Genomic DNA, 18223 nt, shown 5'->3' with positions numbered 1-18223 from the left:
TTGTTTCGAAGCGCGTAGTTTCAGATTGCTCTTCTATCATTACATAGGAACAATGGGATTTGCGAACCATACAAATCACCCTCGATTATAAATATTTCATGTTCCCTTATCATTTAGCGTTTATCATTCCCTACACATATCTCCTTCAATAGTAACTCGATCTAAATTAGAATAAAAGACATTCATATTTACTTAACTCAAACCTAAATAAAACATCAGCAGAGCTCCCGATCGAGATAAAAAGCACACACAGTACCTTAAGCTTCCAATCATGTTTATTACGGTACCAATCTTCCTGTTCACAGTAATATGTATATATGTTACCCTCGAGATAGCTTATCATGTCGAGATGACTGCAGAGTTAGTTTTGAAAGGGAAAATATTGATTAGAACGCTTTAGGCAAGGTCTCTCCCAGTCCCTTCTTGATTACCTGGTGTCAGCATTTAGAGAAAAGTAAGTGGGACATCTCGACTCCGGGAATCTAAACTTCCGGCATCATCGGAAGTAATTGCGGCAAAACCAAAACACCGAAAATTTCTACAGCATGCTCTGATATAAAAGGTTAGCGGACCAATGGGTTAAAATCTGAGCTGGCATCGATCGCATGAGCCATGACGATTAGTTACCGACTTTATATGGAGCATCTCTATATTGACAATGATAGCGCCAATAAAATGCCACGATTTTACTGTGCCTCTTTTTTCCAAGTTATGTCACCTGAGACCCATTGTTGTTGGTGCAAATCGACGTCGATTTCATGATAGTCTACTTGGCGACTGCTCCACTGCCGACAGACTGCAAAACTACATGGAGCCATGGGGCGCGGACCTGGATCTATAAATTCTCTTCGGACCCCAAAAGAATTCTAGTCGATTAGTCTGGCTGTACGCATACTGAATCTCGAGCGCGGAGTGAACGAAAATAATCGCCGATAGTCCTAGTTGCCGTTTTGGGTGAATATTTCGGTCTTCAGCCAATCACGTTTCGCCTTCCGTGTTACACCAACTCTCTCCGCATAGTAACCTTGAACGATATTACACGACTAGACCAATCAGAGAAGCTTTGTATAGAGGCGATATATAATCTCTCCGATCGGCAATGGCATCGCAAGAGAAACCGACGATTCTCCTTCTCCACGGAGCATGGCATCTTCCGTTACACTACCGCTCCCTAATCGACCCACTCCGGAATAGTGGGTACACGGTCCTGGCGCCGTATCAGGTCACGACTGGTTACGATGACTCTATAGACGACAAAACGCACATCGATGCCACTAACCAGATCCGCGAGTACCTTCGCCCGCTCCTGGACCAGGGTCGGAAGATAGTGGTAGTTGCGCATAGTGCCGGTGGGATCGTCGCAACAGGGGCTGCTGTCGGCTTGACGCTCGAAGACCGCGCGGCTCGGGGGCTCCAAGGCGGTATCATCAGCATTGTGTATATCGCCGCGCTCGTCGAACCGCAGCATGGCCGACCGGATGAGCCGATTCCGTTCCCGCCAGGTTGGACAGATGTAAGAACTTTTCTCTGCCCCTATTATTCCCTCTCTTTTTGGCTGCGGCTAGGCTCGGTTAGGATCGGTTCGAGCTACCCCTTTTTGTGCCCCCTGCCCTGGATACTGGAAGATAATGCCTTTGAAATATTATAAATCAGTTTACTGACTCTTTCTGCAGTTCAAAAAGCGGCCTGTTCCCGAGGATCTAGCTCGGATGCTCTTCTACGATGATATAGAAGAGTCGAGGCAAAAGCAGGCTCTCCAGATGGTTGTATGGCAGAGTGAAAAGTCTAGTGACACCGATAGATTGACAACAGCATCTGATGTCCGGGCTCATAAGACGTATGTTGTGTGCAAAAAGGATAAGATTGTTCCGCCTGAGAAACAGTACCAGCGTGCTGCAGCTGCAGGTGCTACAATTGTGGAACTTAACTGCGCTCACAGTCCATTTTTGCTCGACAAGGAGACTGAGGTACTATTGGATGTCATAACTAAGGCGACTCAAGTATAGAATCCTTTGATATGAGAATTTTACTGTAATAAATATCAGAATATTACCTAGTGAATACTGTCTCTATTTGTGAACTTATCTTTCGATACTGCCTACTTAATGGGCTAAGTGCTCCTTTTGCGTCCAGTTTGTAGTTATCTCTCCCACCTATACGACATCGACTCTTTGACGCGAGTTAGACGCCCCTCAAGGGGCACTCACAAGATTCACCGCCGAACAATGACCATAACAACCACGATAATCTCTGGTGATATTCCTGAGGGAGAGGGAAGAATAACTTGAAGAATACTTTGGAATATTCCGGACGAGCTTGTAATCAGCACCCACCGAAATCTGAGGAACCAATCCATAAAACCTACAATCCTCCTCCTCTAAATCAGGATTTGGTTTCTTCCCTAAACAAAAACAAATTTCCTTGCCTGTGGGATCAGGTAGTGAGATCAGCTCTTTTCTCCTACCAGCTAAGTCGACCACTTGCAAGCTTTTTTTCCTACTCAATTACTTTCCTCAATCCTATCATCGCGAGATCAAGCTCGTGTTTACTTCATTCTAGCAATCAAATCTCAAGTAATCTGGTAAGTCTCTATTCTCATTATTTCACTATATCTCTACCATACCTACCTCCATCACCAAGGTGTACCTAGTACGCGTAAATAAACTTGTTTTATTATCATTTCCCGCTGCTTATTCCATTTTTCATCTATCATTTGACGTCATCAACACGTCGCTACCCTTTCCCAAATTATTTCGTGAGTATACCTTGATACTCGTTGACCGCGACTTCCCAATTCCCACGCGTATCAGGTATATGAGTGTTTTGTTTGTATAAAACTCAATCTTGATTAAACTCCAACCCGTTACACCATCCCTTTTATATGAATAATCAATTCATCATTTATTTTGTGATATACTAACACTTTGTCTTTTCAAAGATCATCACCATGTCTGATCTCGGACTCCAGCTGGTTGATGGACTTCTGTTCGTCGCCCGCGCTCAAGAGACTGACAAGGCCATTCTTCGAGATTTCTTTGAGCAGCACTTTGAAGGCCAGAACGGCCGAGTTCTCGCATCGCAGGTGCTTGCCACTGTAAGTATTACCTTTTTTTTCTTTTTTTTTTTTAAAAAAAAAAAAAGGTCATGTGATATGAACATGTTCTAACTTGCCAAGGTTCTCACCCACATCAGTGCCGACGATTCTGTCACGGATCTCCATCGCCACGTCTTGACCAACTTGATCACCGTGTTGGGTAATGGAACTCATGGAGCTGGTGGCCATGCTGCCCCCGCCACTGTCCAGCGCCCGCAGGTGATTCACGAGGCCGGAGGACATGAAGTTGCACAGACCTACCGCTCTGCTACCCCCAAGGCCCCCAAGGGACCCAAGGGACCCAAGCGTGAGATCTCCACGCAGACCCGCCCTGCCAAGAAGGAGCAGTCACAACGCGCCTCGCCCGGTGGTTATTCCACTTTCCAGAAGTCTGACAAGGAGCAGGAGCACGCTCTTCGACGCAAGAAGTTCCTGGACGAGGTGTGTGGCAAGACCAAGATGGCTGCATGGGACATCACTGTGCCGAACATCAATTATGTAGGTGATAAATGGGGTGTTACTATGCCGCAGCGTAACATCCCATCTCCCACCTCCACCCAGCGTCTGGAACAGCAACGCGGAAGTTCGACGAAGCCTTTCGAAGACGTTTGGTCGCCGGGTCCCCAGGAGTGGAACGGTGTCAACCAGGGCGATGACCCCAACAAGTTCAGCTGGTGATTTCCCAACTGGGGAAGTTTACGTGGTTGCGAGAGGGTTAAAGCAAGGAATAGGGCAGATAAGAGGGGCTTGCTGGTAGTTGGCTTGTCATGACTATTGTTTCATTGATAGGTGCTTCGGTCTAGGATGATTTTCTGTTTGTTTACAGCAACGGGAAACATTTCTCTGACACGAGATAAATAATGAAAGTTGATGCTTTGCCCTGAAACATGATTGCAACGAATGTTTTGATGTATTACCTGTTGATCGTAATGATACGTAGGTATGAAACAACGTCCCGTGAATATAGAAAACTAGGCGAGAAGCCTTCCATCAAGGTCTTGAGTGTTACAGTTCGGCCTTGCTATACCCCCCTCGAAACAAACAGGAATACTCATCAGTTTGGCAGACCTTCATCATCATTGTCATCGCATCTCCTCCGTTTCTTATTGAACTCTTCTGCTCTAACAAGCGAGAAGGATCGTTTCCGAGTCTTCTCTTCGCATTCCTCCTCAGACACGTAACCGCAACATGTTTCTACCCATGCCTTGCTGATAAAGCATAGCAAGAACTTGTACGAAATGAAGATAGGCATCTTCGGCGCGGGTACATGGTCGTCAAAGTGCCTAGCTGCAATCTCGGGGCTCAAATCGAATCCGGCGTCTGGATCGCAATCAACCTTGGTGCGGAGATCCGTGATGTCTGCTACCAAATAGGCTTTCCATTCGTCCAGACTATCATCGAATCGTGAACTCCAAATCTGTAAATGGATAGATTTGGGGGGATTCGAGGGTGATTTGAACTTTCGTCTAGTTGGAGGCACATACTCTATGTTCAAGCATAGAATAAACTGGGTGCGGCCTTCCGTTATACTTACACAGTCCTGAACTCTTTCTGGCTTGACGGGAATGGAGAACCCGACCTCAATCATGACAAGGGGAGGCTGTCTCATATGCTGATCAAGTAGGAGATCGCAATATACGGGAGTTCCTGGGTAAAGATACTTTGTGGCGGACATCATGGGGCCTGCTTCCTCTGTCCTTATAATAAAAGCCATCGTACTCTCATCGAAAAAGCGTTCCATCTTTGTGACAATGTACTCCGCCAATAAATGTTCCAGCGTTCCGTTGAAACCGGAATGGTCAATTATGTGTATGCCGAGCCAGTGTCGATCAAGGTTGAATTCCAGGAAACAGGAGAACTCCAACCAGTAATTCAGGTCGACCATCTGGTCTTTGAATAGAGCCAGATCATCCGGGAGATTACATAACTGGGGTACATGATCAATCCAGGGGCGAAGCTTTAAGAGTTGAACGAAGAGATCCCAAATCGAATCTGTGACTTGGAACTCGCATTGGCCTCGTTGCAATTTAGACTGTGGAAGGTCTTCAAGGCAAGGATCGTCATCATCGTATGTAACTTTCCGCTCAAGGAGTATTTCGATGATCGCCTTTACAGCCTTGACATCGGAGCAACTGGGGATACACTGTGGATGCTCGGGTTGACGTGAAGAAATTAGGGTAGCACTGGATTCTGACATTGTGAGGGAATCCGGCAAGGAAGACTGAATGGCTGTCTCGAAATAATTGAGTGTCACTTTGATAAATCAATATAAGTGATAGAAGTGATGTTGGCGAGGAGAGTAGTCGACTATGATGGCGTTACTAGGTTATATAAACCAAATTACCTAGGTAGATACGAGAATATTATATCAACACAGCCAATAGCTATTCCAAGAAGATAGATGCTTCACTTACCTGCAAGGTCTGTGAAAAGAATTCACATATTGTGACGCTTAAGAGAGGATAGGATGATCTATGTGTTAATAGCACAGTATTACACTGTTTGCTTATATATCCCTTGCTCTGCTTGAATAGGTAACTCGTAGGTGTCATGAATACCAGTAATGTGCCACAAGGGATAGTTATGATTTCGGTGTGATCGATACATGAACTCTGAGGTTATTCCTGCAGGTCGAAGCGTAATAACTCAACGTGAAAAAATGCGACTATGTAATAATTACTAGGATTGCTATCATATCGCTTAAGAAAAATGATATCGTATTGACCTTTCTCGCTACTTGCTTTTTATGTGCTTGACATGTGTATAAGTGCTTGAGGTCTCATGACTTGAGCGTGGGATTCACTCCGAGGGAATCGTCAGAAACGGCGTGATCAAGAATTTTAGCCAGGCAGAACTGTGATAACAGCTATCCCCCTCATCGAAAATATGTCACTCATCCCAGCCATCACACAGTGCATCATTATTATGGCTTGAGGGGCAATTCTCCCCCACCCCTTATCCTTGTTTCTTCAACTGCAGGCTACCGACACCAGAAATTACCTGGCACTCCGGAAGACTAGGGGGAATTCCGGTATCTCAAGTAACTGGGTGGTGGCGTCCGGAATGTAAGTCCGATGTAAGCCGCACAGACTACTAGGTACACCATCTCCCCTTTCTTTTTTGGCTGGGATTAGGCATCTTCGCTTGCAGAGGCGAATCAGCACTCAAGTCGAAAACCCTCAGAATCACAAGACACGAAATCGCGCTCACTAAGTCGAACAACTGCTTAACAATCTTTCACTATATTTGTATTTCAAACTATTCAAATCAAGTGACAGCTAATACGCTGAAAAGGGGAGATGCTCAAACGCCAGATCCAAAATGGGTATACGCGAATACACCAAGGCAACGCAGCTCATGCACAGCGCCCTACTCCGCACCCTTCCCAAACCACCGCTCAAAAGCGGCCTTAGCCGCATCAACATCAGTATTCCCCTCCGCAGCCCAAGCAACAACACCATCAGGACGAACCAGCATAGCCGAAAGCCCCAACTGCTCCTTCGCCGACGTGCTGAGGTAATCGACCTCACCGGCGTACTTCCCCACCAGCCCCTCCAACCTCTCATCCGCGCCGAAATCCAAAAGCAGGCCTTTCCCACTCTTCAGCCTCGGACCTAACCTATCCCCATCAACCAGCTCGAAATCCGGAACACTGGATCCGACGAGGGGGTGTTCGTCACCGAGCTCATACCGCATCGAAAGGCCCCACACGCGGTCCATGAACAGGTTATTCCCATCCGTCGTCTGTATCAGATCTGAAATAATCTTCCGCAACGCCTTGCCGTATAAATCCGGTCGTAACGTCGACACCTGTGCCCGCGTCCACTCCAACACCCACGCCCCGATCGGCAGACGCTCCTTTTCGTACGAATCGACTAGCGCGAAGTCCGTGGTTCCCGATTTCACTGTTGCGGAGAGCTTCCAGCCGAGATTCATAGCGTCACCGAGCCCGAGATTCAGCCCTTGTGCGCCGAGCGGGGAGTGGATGTGAGCTGCGTCGCCGGCGAGGAGGACCCGGCCGCGGCGGTACTGGGTTACTTGCATCGAGCGGTCCGTGAACGAGGACGCGTACTTGAGGGTAGTGATCTTGGCTTCGGTGCCCGTGACGCGCGCGATCACGGTGTTGATGTGCTCCGGCGTGATCTCCTTCATGCGGTCGTAGGCGCCGCCATCGAAGTCCAGGAGGAACAGGTTTCCTGCGTGGCCGATGATCGACATCCCGCCTTGGCTCGGGTTGAATCCGAGTTTCAGGCTTCCCCGGTTCTCGAGGTCGCCGAGGACGGCGTACCCCGTGCATTCCGGCTTTGTCCCGACGAATTCGAATCCGCCGATCTTACGCACGGTGCTGCGCCCGCCGTCGCAGCCTACGAGCCATTTCCCTGTGAAGGTCTCGCCGCCTGCTTCTACGGTGACACTGTTGTCGTCTTGTGTTAGGGCTGTGACGCCCTTGCCCCTGAGGATCTTGACACCTAGGCTCTCGGCTCTTTCGGTTAATACCTTCTCGAAGGTTTCTAGAATGGTACCGTTGGGGCACAAAGCTGGACCGTTGAGACGATACTTGTGCTTCTTCATGTCGAGTAGCTCGGCGTTTAGGAGCATGCCGGCGAAGTGGCCGCCGAATGTGTAACCCGCCTTTGGAGTGAAGAACTTCGGTCGTTCGCTTTTCGTGACGAGGTGCATTATGTCGCGGCGGTAGAGGGACTCCAGGGAGATCGTGTTCAAGCCTCGTAGACCCAGAGGCGCGCTCTTGAAGGGCGAGTCAGGAGAGGTATCGCGTTCTAGTATTAGAACGGAAGTGCCTCTCATCCCGAGCTCGCAGGCTAGGAAGAGCCCGATGGGTCCTGCGCCTGCGATGATAACGTCGTAAGTGCTCATGATGGGCGTTTCAGTATCGCTTACTACTGTGGTGGTGAGTTTAATAGGTTTGATATGTTGTGGTGATGAGGTGTGAAGATTGAATGTCCAACACACCGAGATGCTCTGCACACCTCGCCATATTTGTATTCTCAGCAAGCAGTCCTCTCCTCGAAAGTCCTACTTTTTGAGGTCCCATTTCCAAGGTCTCGCTTAGGCCTCGCTATAGAATAGGCGGTAAAATTCGGACACTAACGTGGATCGAAAGACCGCAGTTGCTAGCACATCTGAAGGTGAGGTACTCTCGTCAAATTTTCCAGGATGAATGAAATGACGGGGAGATCCATGTGCTTGCCGTATCGCATGAGTCACGCATTATGACCCATGAAACCCCAGAAAGCGCAACCGACGGTGACAATATATGTCCAAACCTATCCTTATTGACTCATCTTCTATCCAGTCGGAGCATTCCCTTAGAATCCGGGACCGAACGCGGGAACGGGGACCGAGATCTCGCTGCTCGGACTTTTTATCTTGGCAACAGTCCGAACGCCGGGTTCCACTTTACCCCTATCCCGTCCATCAGCTCGCGGTTCGCCCCGTATAATCTGTCACACGGTTGTGTCCAGACAGATTGTAGCTTCATGTAATTGGGCATTCGACGGCGAGCTGAGGTTGTATTAGGCAGCATCATTGAAACGTCCAAATCCAACCTTGAATTGGCTCACGACAAGCGATGCAACCATATCCTGAATTTCTCTCGCTGTTGTGAGGGAGGGGGATTATGACATCCACTATGCAGCAGTTATGCCTCAGAAGCCCCACGAACAGGAGCGACGACAACATTTCCACCAATCTCTCGGGCTTCGGCGTAGCCCCCGAGGACATGATACCAACTTTCATTGAGGTGCCCATGCTATCTATCAGGGGTCTCGGATAATAAAGGAGAGCATAATGGGTCAAGAGGTCTGGTATAGAGAGGGACATAAAGGAGACGTCTTGTAGTTGGACCATGCACGACGATGACAGTCCTAGCCGAGTATTAAAGCTCGGAAGGCATTAATTACTATAGATGATGAAGTAGAACCACCCACAAAGGCTAACAGCTAGGTGTATATGCCCAGGTGGGCATGAAGCCGTGATATTTTTACGCTTTATTTCGATATTGACTGATGAGCCGGCAAGAAACCATTCTACTTGGGCCTGTCAATAGTATACAGACGGCCTCATGAGGTATGTACGATACCAAGGCCAGTCATTTTGAGAAAATCGGGTTTCGATACCCTTGATCTCCTTCTCCGCTTCGTCGCATCTCTCTTTAGCTTCAATATCGCTATATCTCTCTAGGAACATGGCAGTCACAGAAGGGAGGCCGCGTTTCACGGCTAATAAAAATGGCGTGCGGTCGTAGCTATCTTTGGCGTCTATATCAGCCCCCTCATCTAGAAGAAGTCGAACTTTCGCGGTGTGTCCATGGGATACCGCCAGTCCTAGAGGTGTTATCCCAGACTGGTCTTTTGCCTCGATGTCTGAACCATAGTTGATAAGCAACCGGACGATCTCTAGGGCTCCAACTTCCGCTGCCAATAATAGTGGCGTCTTTCCATAGATGTCCTTGGTCATAATCATCGTCCTAGTATTTGGGCAGTGCCTTAAGAGTAATTTGATGGCTTCGATACATCCCTGCTTTATGGCCGATATCAGGGGTGCCCTCCCATAAGTACCCCCTATCCCCACATATGCACCACAGCTCAATCCTATCAAGGAGGTTTCGCTGTTTCTTTGTAGCAAGTTGTATAATCGCCGTGTACTCTTATTGTTATCGTCGGCTTCGAATTTTGCTCCGCAACTCAGGAGTAATCGGATGATTTCAACGTCTCCGTGCATTGACGCTAATAACAATGGTGTGTTCCCATCGTAGTCCTTGGCTCCAATATTGGCACCGCTGTTCAGTAGTACCTGCATGATTTCTATGTATCCCTGTTTTGAAGCTAATAGTAACGGAGTGTTTTCATTGCCGTCTCTAGCTTCGATATCCGCGCCGCGCCGTATCAAAAGTCGGATGGCGCTGCTTTGTCCATACTTAGTCGCAACTAATAATGGAGTTTGACCATTATCGCCTCTCATATCAATATCTATAGCATAATTCAGGAAAAACCGACCACACATATTATCAAATCCTTCTAACTTTATCCAGTTGAGTAGACTTTTCGCGCCAATTGCGATTGCTGATCGATTATTGCGTTGCTGCAGTAATGCTTCGATTATTTGTTCTCGGAGGCATTCGCTCTCAAGTATATCTGTGACGGCATCACCCGTGATACTGATTCGATGTCCTCTGTAATGTATATGATATAGTATGCCGTCTATATCTCCCGACTTTATGAACCATGCAAGCACCAATCCATCAAGTTTATTCAAATCTGCTAGAAATCGATCCATTCTCGTATAGGGATATCTGGGCAAGTTGCGTATGTCGTAGTGCCATATACATAAGATCGTGTCGCGAATGACTTCTTCAACAGAATTCGAGTAATTCGGGATAAGCTTATCGGCTTCAGCACATGTACACATTCCTAGTAAGGCATATACTTTATCCCGTTCATCCTGTGCTTCCGCCATAGAAAATCTTTGGAGTAGTGAATAAAAGTCTCTATCAATTTTAGATAGTTGTCTCGAGGGCCCAGGCATTAGTTCAAAGACGGCTTTATGGTGCGAATTGAGATTGATCCCAAGTAAGCGGGGGGCGACTGCAAACACGCGTGCTAGAACGGATGCTCTGCCGCAATACACGATGGCGGATTTAGCATTGCCGACTTCTTGAAGAACCCACACTCTGCGGAACCATGATTGTTCCATGATGTAAATCAGAGCCCGGCGAAATAATCTTCGGGTATTGGGGAACTGCTTCTCCATCCCACTTTCGATAGGGACCCAAGCTTCATCCCATCGCTCATCTTCACGGCCCCAGCTATTACCATATGTCTTGCTTTGTAGTTCCGCTAAGGCAGCTAGAAGATTATCCGTATACATTGTTGACCGACCAACGAAAAAAATAACCCGTACGGCCCTACTATATATGTCCCTCATTCTGACGACTTGGTGTCCTCGCTCACTTACATCTTCTTGGTTGATGCAAATGGCGTCGATCCATAGATAGCGATCTGCGTTCGAATACCGCAAGTCGTGAAGGATACGATAGAGGTTTGAAGTCACGTTCAGCCTCTGTCCTTGCACAAGTATTGATTCCCTTTTCATGGACGAGCCCCATCTGTATGAAACTGCCTCGTAAGGAATGACATTCTCATCTAGTGCTGTATGAATAATTTCGCATTTAATTTCGCCCCAAAGTCCCATTTCTAGACGAACTAGGCGAAACGAAAGCTGGTCGAGATCTAATTGGTCGTATTTGAAGTTCTCCATTTTATGAAAGAGTGATGGGATTAAACCATCTCGGACGGATCATCAGTATGAATTGAGTGAGGTATATTATTGTTGGTTGCCTCTATCTATATGTGTAGATAGTTAATAGCGGACGATCGTAGCGACGGTGGAACGGTTCGTGGTATTCGTTGGGTTGAATTGAATCATCCGCTTTACAACTTCCCCCCATCATGTTTAATGAATTTCCTGCCAACATCTTGCGGGGAAGGCTCTGGCTACTGTCAGAATTCTGGATAGATAGAGGCTGTGTGTAAGTTTAGAAATACTAACCTTGTGTGCCTATGTCGGCTTATCCATCATTCCACAGTCCATAGCTTACCACCCCTAATATACCTAATATGCTACCCCTAATCACCAATCATAATCTTGATGACACCGAATATCCATGCTCCGGGATCCTTCGGCATGTAACATGCAGCTTATCCAACAACGGAGACAAGTACTCCCTTGGTTAAAGAGGGCTATGAAAGCAGAATAATGTGGCTGGTTCATTAACGTGCTTGCTAACACCGGTAAGCCTCATCCAAGAGTTGACTAGTGGCTTGTAATTTGCAGCATTACACCGAGAAGGCTCTTTAAAGATTAAGCAATGTCTCAATAAGACAAGATAGGGCGCTGTCTTAGTTAGGGGGTGCGCAAGGAGACGTCCATTTATGCGCAGTGCTTCGGGTGCATATGTAGAAGCTATAGATAGGAATGCTAAATTCCTATTGATGTACGGTAGGTTAGAACACTCGCACTACTTGGGTACCTGGGTACTTGGTAGGTGAGCAACGCGACTTCCCAAATAATCGGCCTGAACTACAAGGCAGTTGCTATTGCTAAAAACATCCATGGATAGATATTGCTAGGTAATGCCTACCTAGGAATAAAAACCCCCGCACACCTCTCCAGAGGAAAGTTTCCTTATACCAACTGGTTCAGTTGTTGACCTTTGACCTTTCATCATCAAAAAGTTCATGTTCGCGCAACTCAATCATCGCGTAGATGTACCAACACGATGGATGCTCAAGATACCCAAGAACTCCTGCAAACTGCAAGCCGGGTAAGCAATTGAGTACCATCAATCCCATGAGAAATGATAATATTAATGACCATTGACTAGGACAATGCAGAGCCACGACCACCGCTACAGCCACAGTTACGGGAGCTAAACCGAGACTTCGTCTTCAACATCCAGACCATTAGTACTCAAAATACCAATGACACTCTCACTTACTGCAATAGCCTTTTGCAAACCTACCAAGCCACTGGAGACGAGACCTGGCTACGGAAGCGCCGCCTGACGCTGCAGCGTTACCTTGTTGATTTCGAGTACTTAAACGTTCATCAAGACCAGGGCCGAAACGCCGTGCAGGAAGCTCTGGAGCTCTCAGTGCCGCACTCATCCAGTAAAGCATCCCCAAATAAACCAGATGGACAACCTGCGGATAAAAATAAGCAAGGAGCTTGGCAATATGCTCTACGAGTTCAACGGGACTACGTATGTAGCAAGGCTGTATTTCCTGATGATATCTCGGATCCTAATGCGCCTAGCTCTATTAATGATCAGGATGTAGAGCCGTATCCCAGATACACCCCGCCGAAGGTGGAGTATAATTCCCCGGAGCCAGAAGCAATCTCAATACGCAACAAGATCTCACGTTTTTGGGATCTCAGTGGAGCACTCCGATTCACTCTCTCTCCTACGAAGCCCTATGGCTACGTGAATCCTGAGGTGTACCTCGGGCGATGGGACCGCAAAACCAACCAATGGTGCGCAGCTAATTGGGAACCCAAACGTGGGGGGTCCAAGGTGAAGGTCTATGTCATCTTGGCAACAGTACACAACCGTGCGATTTGGCGCCAAGTGTGGGGCTATTTGATAGAACACAAAGATGCCCTTATTGAAAAGCTAGCCGACTCCGAGAAACTATCGCTGAGACATTATAAACGGGAGGCTTAGGAGAATCTTCCACGCGGTCCTAGCGGAAGTGTTGTGAGCAAGAAAAAGGATCTGTCGCTCAGAGTTGTTCATGTTGGAGGGACGAAGCTAGAGAAAGGTCGGGGTAGAATCTTCTTCCGCGGTATCGGACCGGATTGGGAGGAAGATATCTGGTGTCCTTTGTCTGGCAGAAAGATCAAGTCCGGCGACATCTCCGACCACGACCTGGTGTTCTGGGTTAGCGAGGGCGTCTTAGAAGACTTTTATCATCTGCATACCGACTTGGACGCCGAGATGAAGCATTGATAATGAAGCTCTACCCACCTAAGCAGTTTGTTCTCACAAACTTGCTCCCATCGGATTTAACGGAAGCCCGGTTGCACGAAGAATTATACCCTATTCGACGTTAATTAGGGCCTTTGGTGAGGGGTCGGAGCTCGGAGGATTGTGAAACCTATGATCGGCCTTAAGTCTCGAGGGTTTGACGATATCGCGTATTTCTTTCTACGAAAATTTGATTCTGTGTTGCCAACGAGGCTGATGAGAGGGACGTCATGTGCTCCACGTGATTAGATGTACCTGACCTTAGCAAGCCACATATTAGCCACGTTTTAGCCACAATACCCGTACACATTTCAAGCCTCTGATTCTCGTGTGCAGGAACAACGTTGGAAGTATGCACCATGAATCTTAACTCCGTGTCGCTGATAAGATTTTGTAGAAAGTCAGATAATCATACGGTATCTATTATGTTGAGTTATTACAGTAACGGAATACACCACCACCTCCCGAGTTCCGAATCATAGACAAGGGCACAATTAGCGAGGTAGACTAGCTGCGTAGGGAAGGGGAAACGATGAAGACCTTGATTGTATAAACCCGGATACACACATCAAGGTATGAGGTAGTTCACATAATGCTTTAAATTGAATTGATGAAATTTATGCAATGCGAGCATACATATATCCTTTCTACGTACAGTACACACGTCTAGGAATCCCCTCGTAACTTCGCCTTCCGTGACTCCATGTAGTCATGCTATCTTTCCTCCATTCCTCTAGGTATCTATTGGAGTAACACGTAGGAAGCGGGCCGTGTGGTCTCAGGGTCGGGTTTAAATAAAAAAGTTGTGGGAAAGAGGATCTGTTTACAAGGTCTCCATCTTGTCGAGGATGGCTCGCGTGAATTCGTGCGTGGTGGCGTCGCCGCCCATGTCGCGGGTGCGGTACTTGCTATAGGGGGTGTTAGTATTGAGAAATATATTGGTAGATACCAATACAGGGACGGAAATAGGGATCGAGAGAATAACTTACCCTTCGGAGATCACGCCATATACGGCCTTGGAGATACGGTTAGCGTGCTCGTCGAGGCCGAGGTGACGGAGCAGCATAGAGCCGGAAAGGAGGAGAGCGGTAGGGTTGGCCTGGTCCTTGCCCTTAATATCAAGACCGACGTGTCGGCAACCGGGCTCGAAAACGGCGACATCACGACCCATGTTGCAGCCAGGGACGATACCGGGACCACCGACGAGAGCAGCGCCGATGTTGGATAGGATACCACCGTACAAGTTGGGCATGACCATGACGTCGAATTGCTGGGGTCTTGAGACGCACTGCATGCTAGCGTTGTCGACGATCATGTCGTTGGTCTCGAGGGTGGGGTACTCGGCGGCGGTCTTCTGGAAGGTGCTTCGGAAGAGACCGTCGGCCAGCTTCATGATGTTGGCCTTGTGGATACAAGTAACCTTCTTGCGGTTGTTGGCCAGCGCGAAGGAGAAGGCGAACTTGGCAATGCGTTCCGACTTAGCGCGGGTGATGATCTTGAGGGACTCAACGACACCCGGTACGCTCTGGTGCTCGAGGCCGCTGTACTCTCCCTCGGTGTTTTCTCGGATGATGCATAGATCGACGTCCTTGTGGCGGGTGTTGTAGCCGGGGATGTTCTTGATGAGGGAGATGGAGGCGTAGATGTCGAGCTCTTGTCGCATGGCGACGTTGAAGCTCTGGTGTCCCGATCTGCTGATGGGGGTGTGTAGGATACCCTTCAATGCGAGCTTGTTCCTCTTCAGAGAGGCAACAGACTCCCGGAACATGTCCTCGAGGCTGCCAGGCGAGCCACTCTCTACACCCGAGACGTCGACTTGTTCCCAATCAATGGGTACGCTATCGGCCTTGAAAACGGTCTTGACGCTCTCCGCTACCTCGGCACCGATACCGTCACCGGGGATGAGGGTAACGGTGTACTTGCCGCCATACTTCGTAGGCTTGAAAATGTCTGACTGAACTGTCGCAAAGGATCGGGTGGCATTGTGAATGTGGGATTGTTGGCGAGCAGCGGTCCGCGCCAGGCGCTATATGAGGAGAATTGAGTTAGCGAATCTTGAAACGTATCTTCGGCAAAAGCAGCATGTGATTGCCGGAGCTCGAGCCATTGGGCTCGGCAAAAGCGAGGGATAAGTACCTGAGCGGCTCTGGTAGAGTTTCGCGACAGCATCGTGGTGTTCAGTCGGGTATATAGGGTACTAAAAGGGGGAATGATGCGTCGGAGGGTTCTCTTAGGGGTGGAAATTCAACGATGCAAGAACTTGCAAATGGCGCAAACATAAAAAGGCTTTGGTGGATAGCGACCCTAGGATGGTTGGTGGAGGATTAGAGGCAAGCCGTGGTATTCCGATCGGGTGAACGGGCAAAAGCACGGTTCGTGAAAACCCAGCCCCAGTTATGCTACCTTGCTAAACTAGATCCGGGTTAGCCTTGATACGCTAGTAAAACTTGTTCAGCCATAGATGTGCAGATATGCATCTAGATGTGGCTGTGTATCTTATCAGATCTTACAGATTGAGGCGCATAATGTAACGTCATCACTGGCATGGATTAGATCGGACGAAGCTGGGTAGTTCCAACTTCAACTTCATTGCTTCAATATTAATGATGAAATCAATTTGTTTCTCGGCTTATTATAGATATAATTGCCTATATTTGGGATCTTTAGGGAAGTATATAAAATGTGAAATACAAAAGTCGCTCATGTGTTAATACTACTGTATTGCACTGTTCTTCAATCTATCCCATATGTTACACGGCAAGGATTTGCTGCTCATTATGGTACGTGTTAGCTTCCCATAGAGGAAGAAGAGGGGATAATTATAGCAATCCAAAGTAGTAGCACTTTCCCCCTTTAAGAGTTTACTAACAGAATACATACATACTGCAATGGCCCTTGTTAGACATACAGAAACTACCTGCATAACTTGGATGATATCTAGATACTGGTTCAAGTTGCCTCTTAATATGGTTTGTTTGGCATGCTACTTAGGTCGGTATTTCCCTACCATCTTAAGAGGTGTTAGAAACCAAATAGCTTTAAACAGATACCTTCCATCGCGAGTAGGCATTACCTACCATCTCCACCATCCATATGCCTCGTGTCTTGATCCTGTAACCCATAATGCTTTATCTTACCTAGATGGCTACCGATCTCGAAACCTTGCCACGGGCAAGACCCAAGTTCGTCAAAACCCACACAAGTTTAATCAGTTTCTTCATCAAACAACCAACTCGACCAGTTTCAACCCACCTTGTTCCCTTCTGCATTACTACCTTCAACGACTTCTCTAGGATCAGCATACATAAACGAAAATCCTCGGCTTCCCCCTAAAGAAACACAACTGGCCAAGGAAAATACCACTATTAGTAGGGTTAGGTAGACTATACGAATAGAGACCAAAAAAGAGGGAAACCCCTAAATTGCTATTGACCCTCACCAATCAACAAACTCTTATTGTCTCACCTTCACCCGTAATGGGATCCCCCCAATCCCACTAACAAAAACCCACAACCCGTCACCAACAGCCGGTCCACCCGTACAACAAATAGCATACCCAATGGCCGAGTACGCAGCCGCGGCGATAACGGCAATGACAGCGACCGCCGCCATCGTCGGCAGCGCGGGGGCGTACCGGCAACAGGAACGGATACACCGGAGCTGGGGCTCAGACGAAGACTCGCCATGGCAGCCATGGCGTCCTCGAGAGCGTCCCCCATTCTCGAGCTCCCGCTCTCGCCACACGTACGGGTACTACGGCCAGCCGCCTCCCAGCCTGCACGAGCACTACATCCACCATGTCGAATGTCCAGGCGCTCAATGCCACTACCGATCTTTCGTATGCCCCTCCCCCCTTCTCTCACCCCCTTCACCAATTCTTTTTTTTTTAAAAAAAAAAACTAGAAAACTAACGCACCTCGCAGCTTACCGACTCCATCCAGCGATACAACGAATCCCGGCGCGCCCTGCGCCAAACCTACATCTGGAACCTGCGCGAACTCTCGCACATCCACGCCGCCCAGCCGCAAAAGTCTACCCAGGACAAGAGCGTCGAAGCCGAGCGATTATACACATACTACGTCTCACGCGTGCGTTCCGTATTCGAAGAGCACCGACGGGACCACCGGCGCTTATTCGGACAAGACTACCTCTGCTGGGCAGCGCCGGAGCGCGAGGACCCAGCGCAGCTGCAGGTGCGGTCGCGGATGGGGAGTCCCGGGACCGGGAACGGGGTCGGGGTGCGGGAGATCATTCGTGGGACGTCTGTGATTGAGGAGGGGAGGGAGGAGGGGACGGATTGTGAGGAGGGACGGGAGAGGAAGGAGAGTAAAGATAGCAAGGAAGGAGGGAAGGGCGTACACCGAGTCAGTAGGGGAATTAGGAGGAAGATCCGATCCAAGACGAAGAGCGGCTCGACAGATTGACGCAGACGAGCTCACCGATAAACGAGGCAAAAGGGACGAACGGGCATACATACATACGTAATTTTGGTATCATCCCTTATATTCTTTTTCCGCGACGGTAGCATTAAACGCCCTCCTGGGAATACACCGAAAAGCAATGCCAAGTCTGGGCATCCAGAT

At 48.3% G+C, this 18223-nt stretch overlaps 8 protein-coding genes across 8 annotated transcripts; 4 read left to right on the top strand and 4 right to left on the bottom strand.

Annotated features, from left to right (window-relative positions):
* Positions 1 to 1099: 1099 nt before the first annotated feature.
* GGS22DRAFT_182998 (alpha/beta-hydrolase) lies at positions 1100 to 2006 on the top strand (the record flags this gene model as incomplete). Its single annotated transcript, XM_047964038.1, has 2 exons — positions 1100 to 1513; positions 1674 to 2006. 2 exons carry the CDS (start codon positions 1100 to 1102, stop codon positions 2004 to 2006), a joined length of 747 nt encoding a protein of 248 aa, XP_047823488.1.
* A 941-nt stretch (positions 2007 to 2947) lies between these two features.
* On the top strand, positions 2948 to 3772 carry GGS22DRAFT_182997 (uncharacterized protein; the record flags this gene model as incomplete). The annotated part of the gene is made up of 2 exons (XM_047964037.1): positions 2948 to 3094; positions 3176 to 3772. The coding sequence occupies 2 exons, from the start codon at positions 2948 to 2950 to the stop codon at positions 3770 to 3772; spliced, it is 744 nt and encodes a 247-aa protein (XP_047823487.1).
* A 94-nt stretch (positions 3773 to 3866) lies between these two features.
* On the bottom strand, positions 3867 to 5921 carry GGS22DRAFT_148829 (uncharacterized protein). Its single transcript, XM_047959045.1, has 2 exons — positions 5509 to 5921; positions 3867 to 5438 (listed from the first exon to the last, which is right to left on the bottom strand). Exon 2 carries the CDS (start codon positions 5289 to 5291, stop codon positions 4149 to 4151), a length of 1143 nt encoding a protein of 380 aa, XP_047823486.1. The 5' UTR covers positions 5292 to 5438; positions 5509 to 5921; the 3' UTR covers positions 3867 to 4148.
* A 542-nt stretch (positions 5922 to 6463) lies between these two features.
* On the bottom strand, positions 6464 to 8090 carry GGS22DRAFT_176907 (monooxygenase; the record flags this gene model as incomplete). The annotated part of the gene is made up of 2 exons (XM_047963472.1): positions 6464 to 7964; positions 8083 to 8090. The coding sequence occupies 2 exons, from the start codon at positions 8088 to 8090 to the stop codon at positions 6464 to 6466; spliced, it is 1509 nt and encodes a 502-aa protein (XP_047823485.1).
* A 506-nt stretch (positions 8091 to 8596) lies between these two features.
* GGS22DRAFT_194047 (ankyrin repeat-containing domain protein) lies at positions 8597 to 11348 on the bottom strand. The gene has a single exon (XM_047965448.1). The coding sequence runs from the start codon at positions 11303 to 11305 to the stop codon at positions 9155 to 9157; it is 2151 nt and encodes a 716-aa protein (XP_047823484.1). The 5' UTR covers positions 11306 to 11348; the 3' UTR covers positions 8597 to 9154.
* A 1044-nt stretch (positions 11349 to 12392) lies between these two features.
* GGS22DRAFT_182993 (uncharacterized protein) lies at positions 12393 to 13622 on the top strand (the record flags this gene model as incomplete). The annotated part of the gene is made up of 3 exons (XM_047964036.1): positions 12393 to 12437; positions 12498 to 13214; positions 13338 to 13622. The coding sequence occupies 3 exons, from the start codon at positions 12393 to 12395 to the stop codon at positions 13620 to 13622; spliced, it is 1047 nt and encodes a 348-aa protein (XP_047823483.1).
* Positions 13623 to 14066: 444 nt separating this feature from the next.
* On the bottom strand, positions 14067 to 16011 carry GGS22DRAFT_148823 (isocitrate dehydrogenase subunit 1). The gene is made up of 3 exons (XM_047959044.1): positions 15777 to 16011; positions 14630 to 15666; positions 14067 to 14548 (listed from the first exon to the last, which is right to left on the bottom strand). The coding sequence occupies exons 1-3, from the start codon at positions 15807 to 15809 to the stop codon at positions 14464 to 14466; spliced, it is 1155 nt and encodes a 384-aa protein (XP_047823482.1). The 5' UTR covers positions 15810 to 16011; the 3' UTR covers positions 14067 to 14463.
* A 1221-nt stretch (positions 16012 to 17232) lies between these two features.
* On the top strand, positions 17233 to 18064 carry GGS22DRAFT_182991 (uncharacterized protein; the record flags this gene model as incomplete). The annotated part of the gene is made up of 2 exons (XM_047964035.1): positions 17233 to 17478; positions 17564 to 18064. 2 exons carry the CDS (start codon positions 17233 to 17235, stop codon positions 18062 to 18064), a joined length of 747 nt encoding a protein of 248 aa, XP_047823481.1.
* Positions 18065 to 18223: the final 159 nt, after the last annotated feature.

This window comes from Annulohypoxylon maeteangense (genome assembly GCF_022496945.1).
Source record: "Annulohypoxylon maeteangense strain CBS 123835 unplaced genomic scaffold GGS22scaffold_1, whole genome shotgun sequence".
Lineage (NCBI taxonomy): Eukaryota > Fungi > Ascomycota > Sordariomycetes > Xylariales > Hypoxylaceae > Annulohypoxylon > Annulohypoxylon maeteangense.
This window is presented reverse-complemented; position numbering and strand designations above follow the sequence as displayed.

Excerpts from the sequence above, each read along its gene's own strand:
- GGS22DRAFT_148823 (XM_047959044.1), bottom strand. The coding sequence starts at position 15,809 with ATGCTGTCGCGAAACTCTACCAGAGCCGCTCAG. Across the intron at positions 15,667-15,776 it reads ACTCTACCAGAGCCGCTCAG|CGCCTGGCGCGGACCGCTGC; the intron begins GTACTTATCCCT and ends CTCCTCATATAG. Across the intron at positions 14,549-14,629 it reads TATGGCGTGATCTCCGAAGG|CAAGTACCGCACCCGCGACA; the intron begins GTAAGTTATTCT and ends CACCCCCTATAG.
- GGS22DRAFT_148829 (XM_047959045.1), bottom strand. The coding sequence starts at position 5,291 with ATGTCAGAATCCAGTGCTACCCTAATTTCTTCACGTCAACCCGAGCAT.
- GGS22DRAFT_194047 (XM_047965448.1), bottom strand. The coding sequence starts at position 11,305 with ATGGGACTTTGGGGCGAAATTAAATGCGAAATTATTCATACAGCACTA.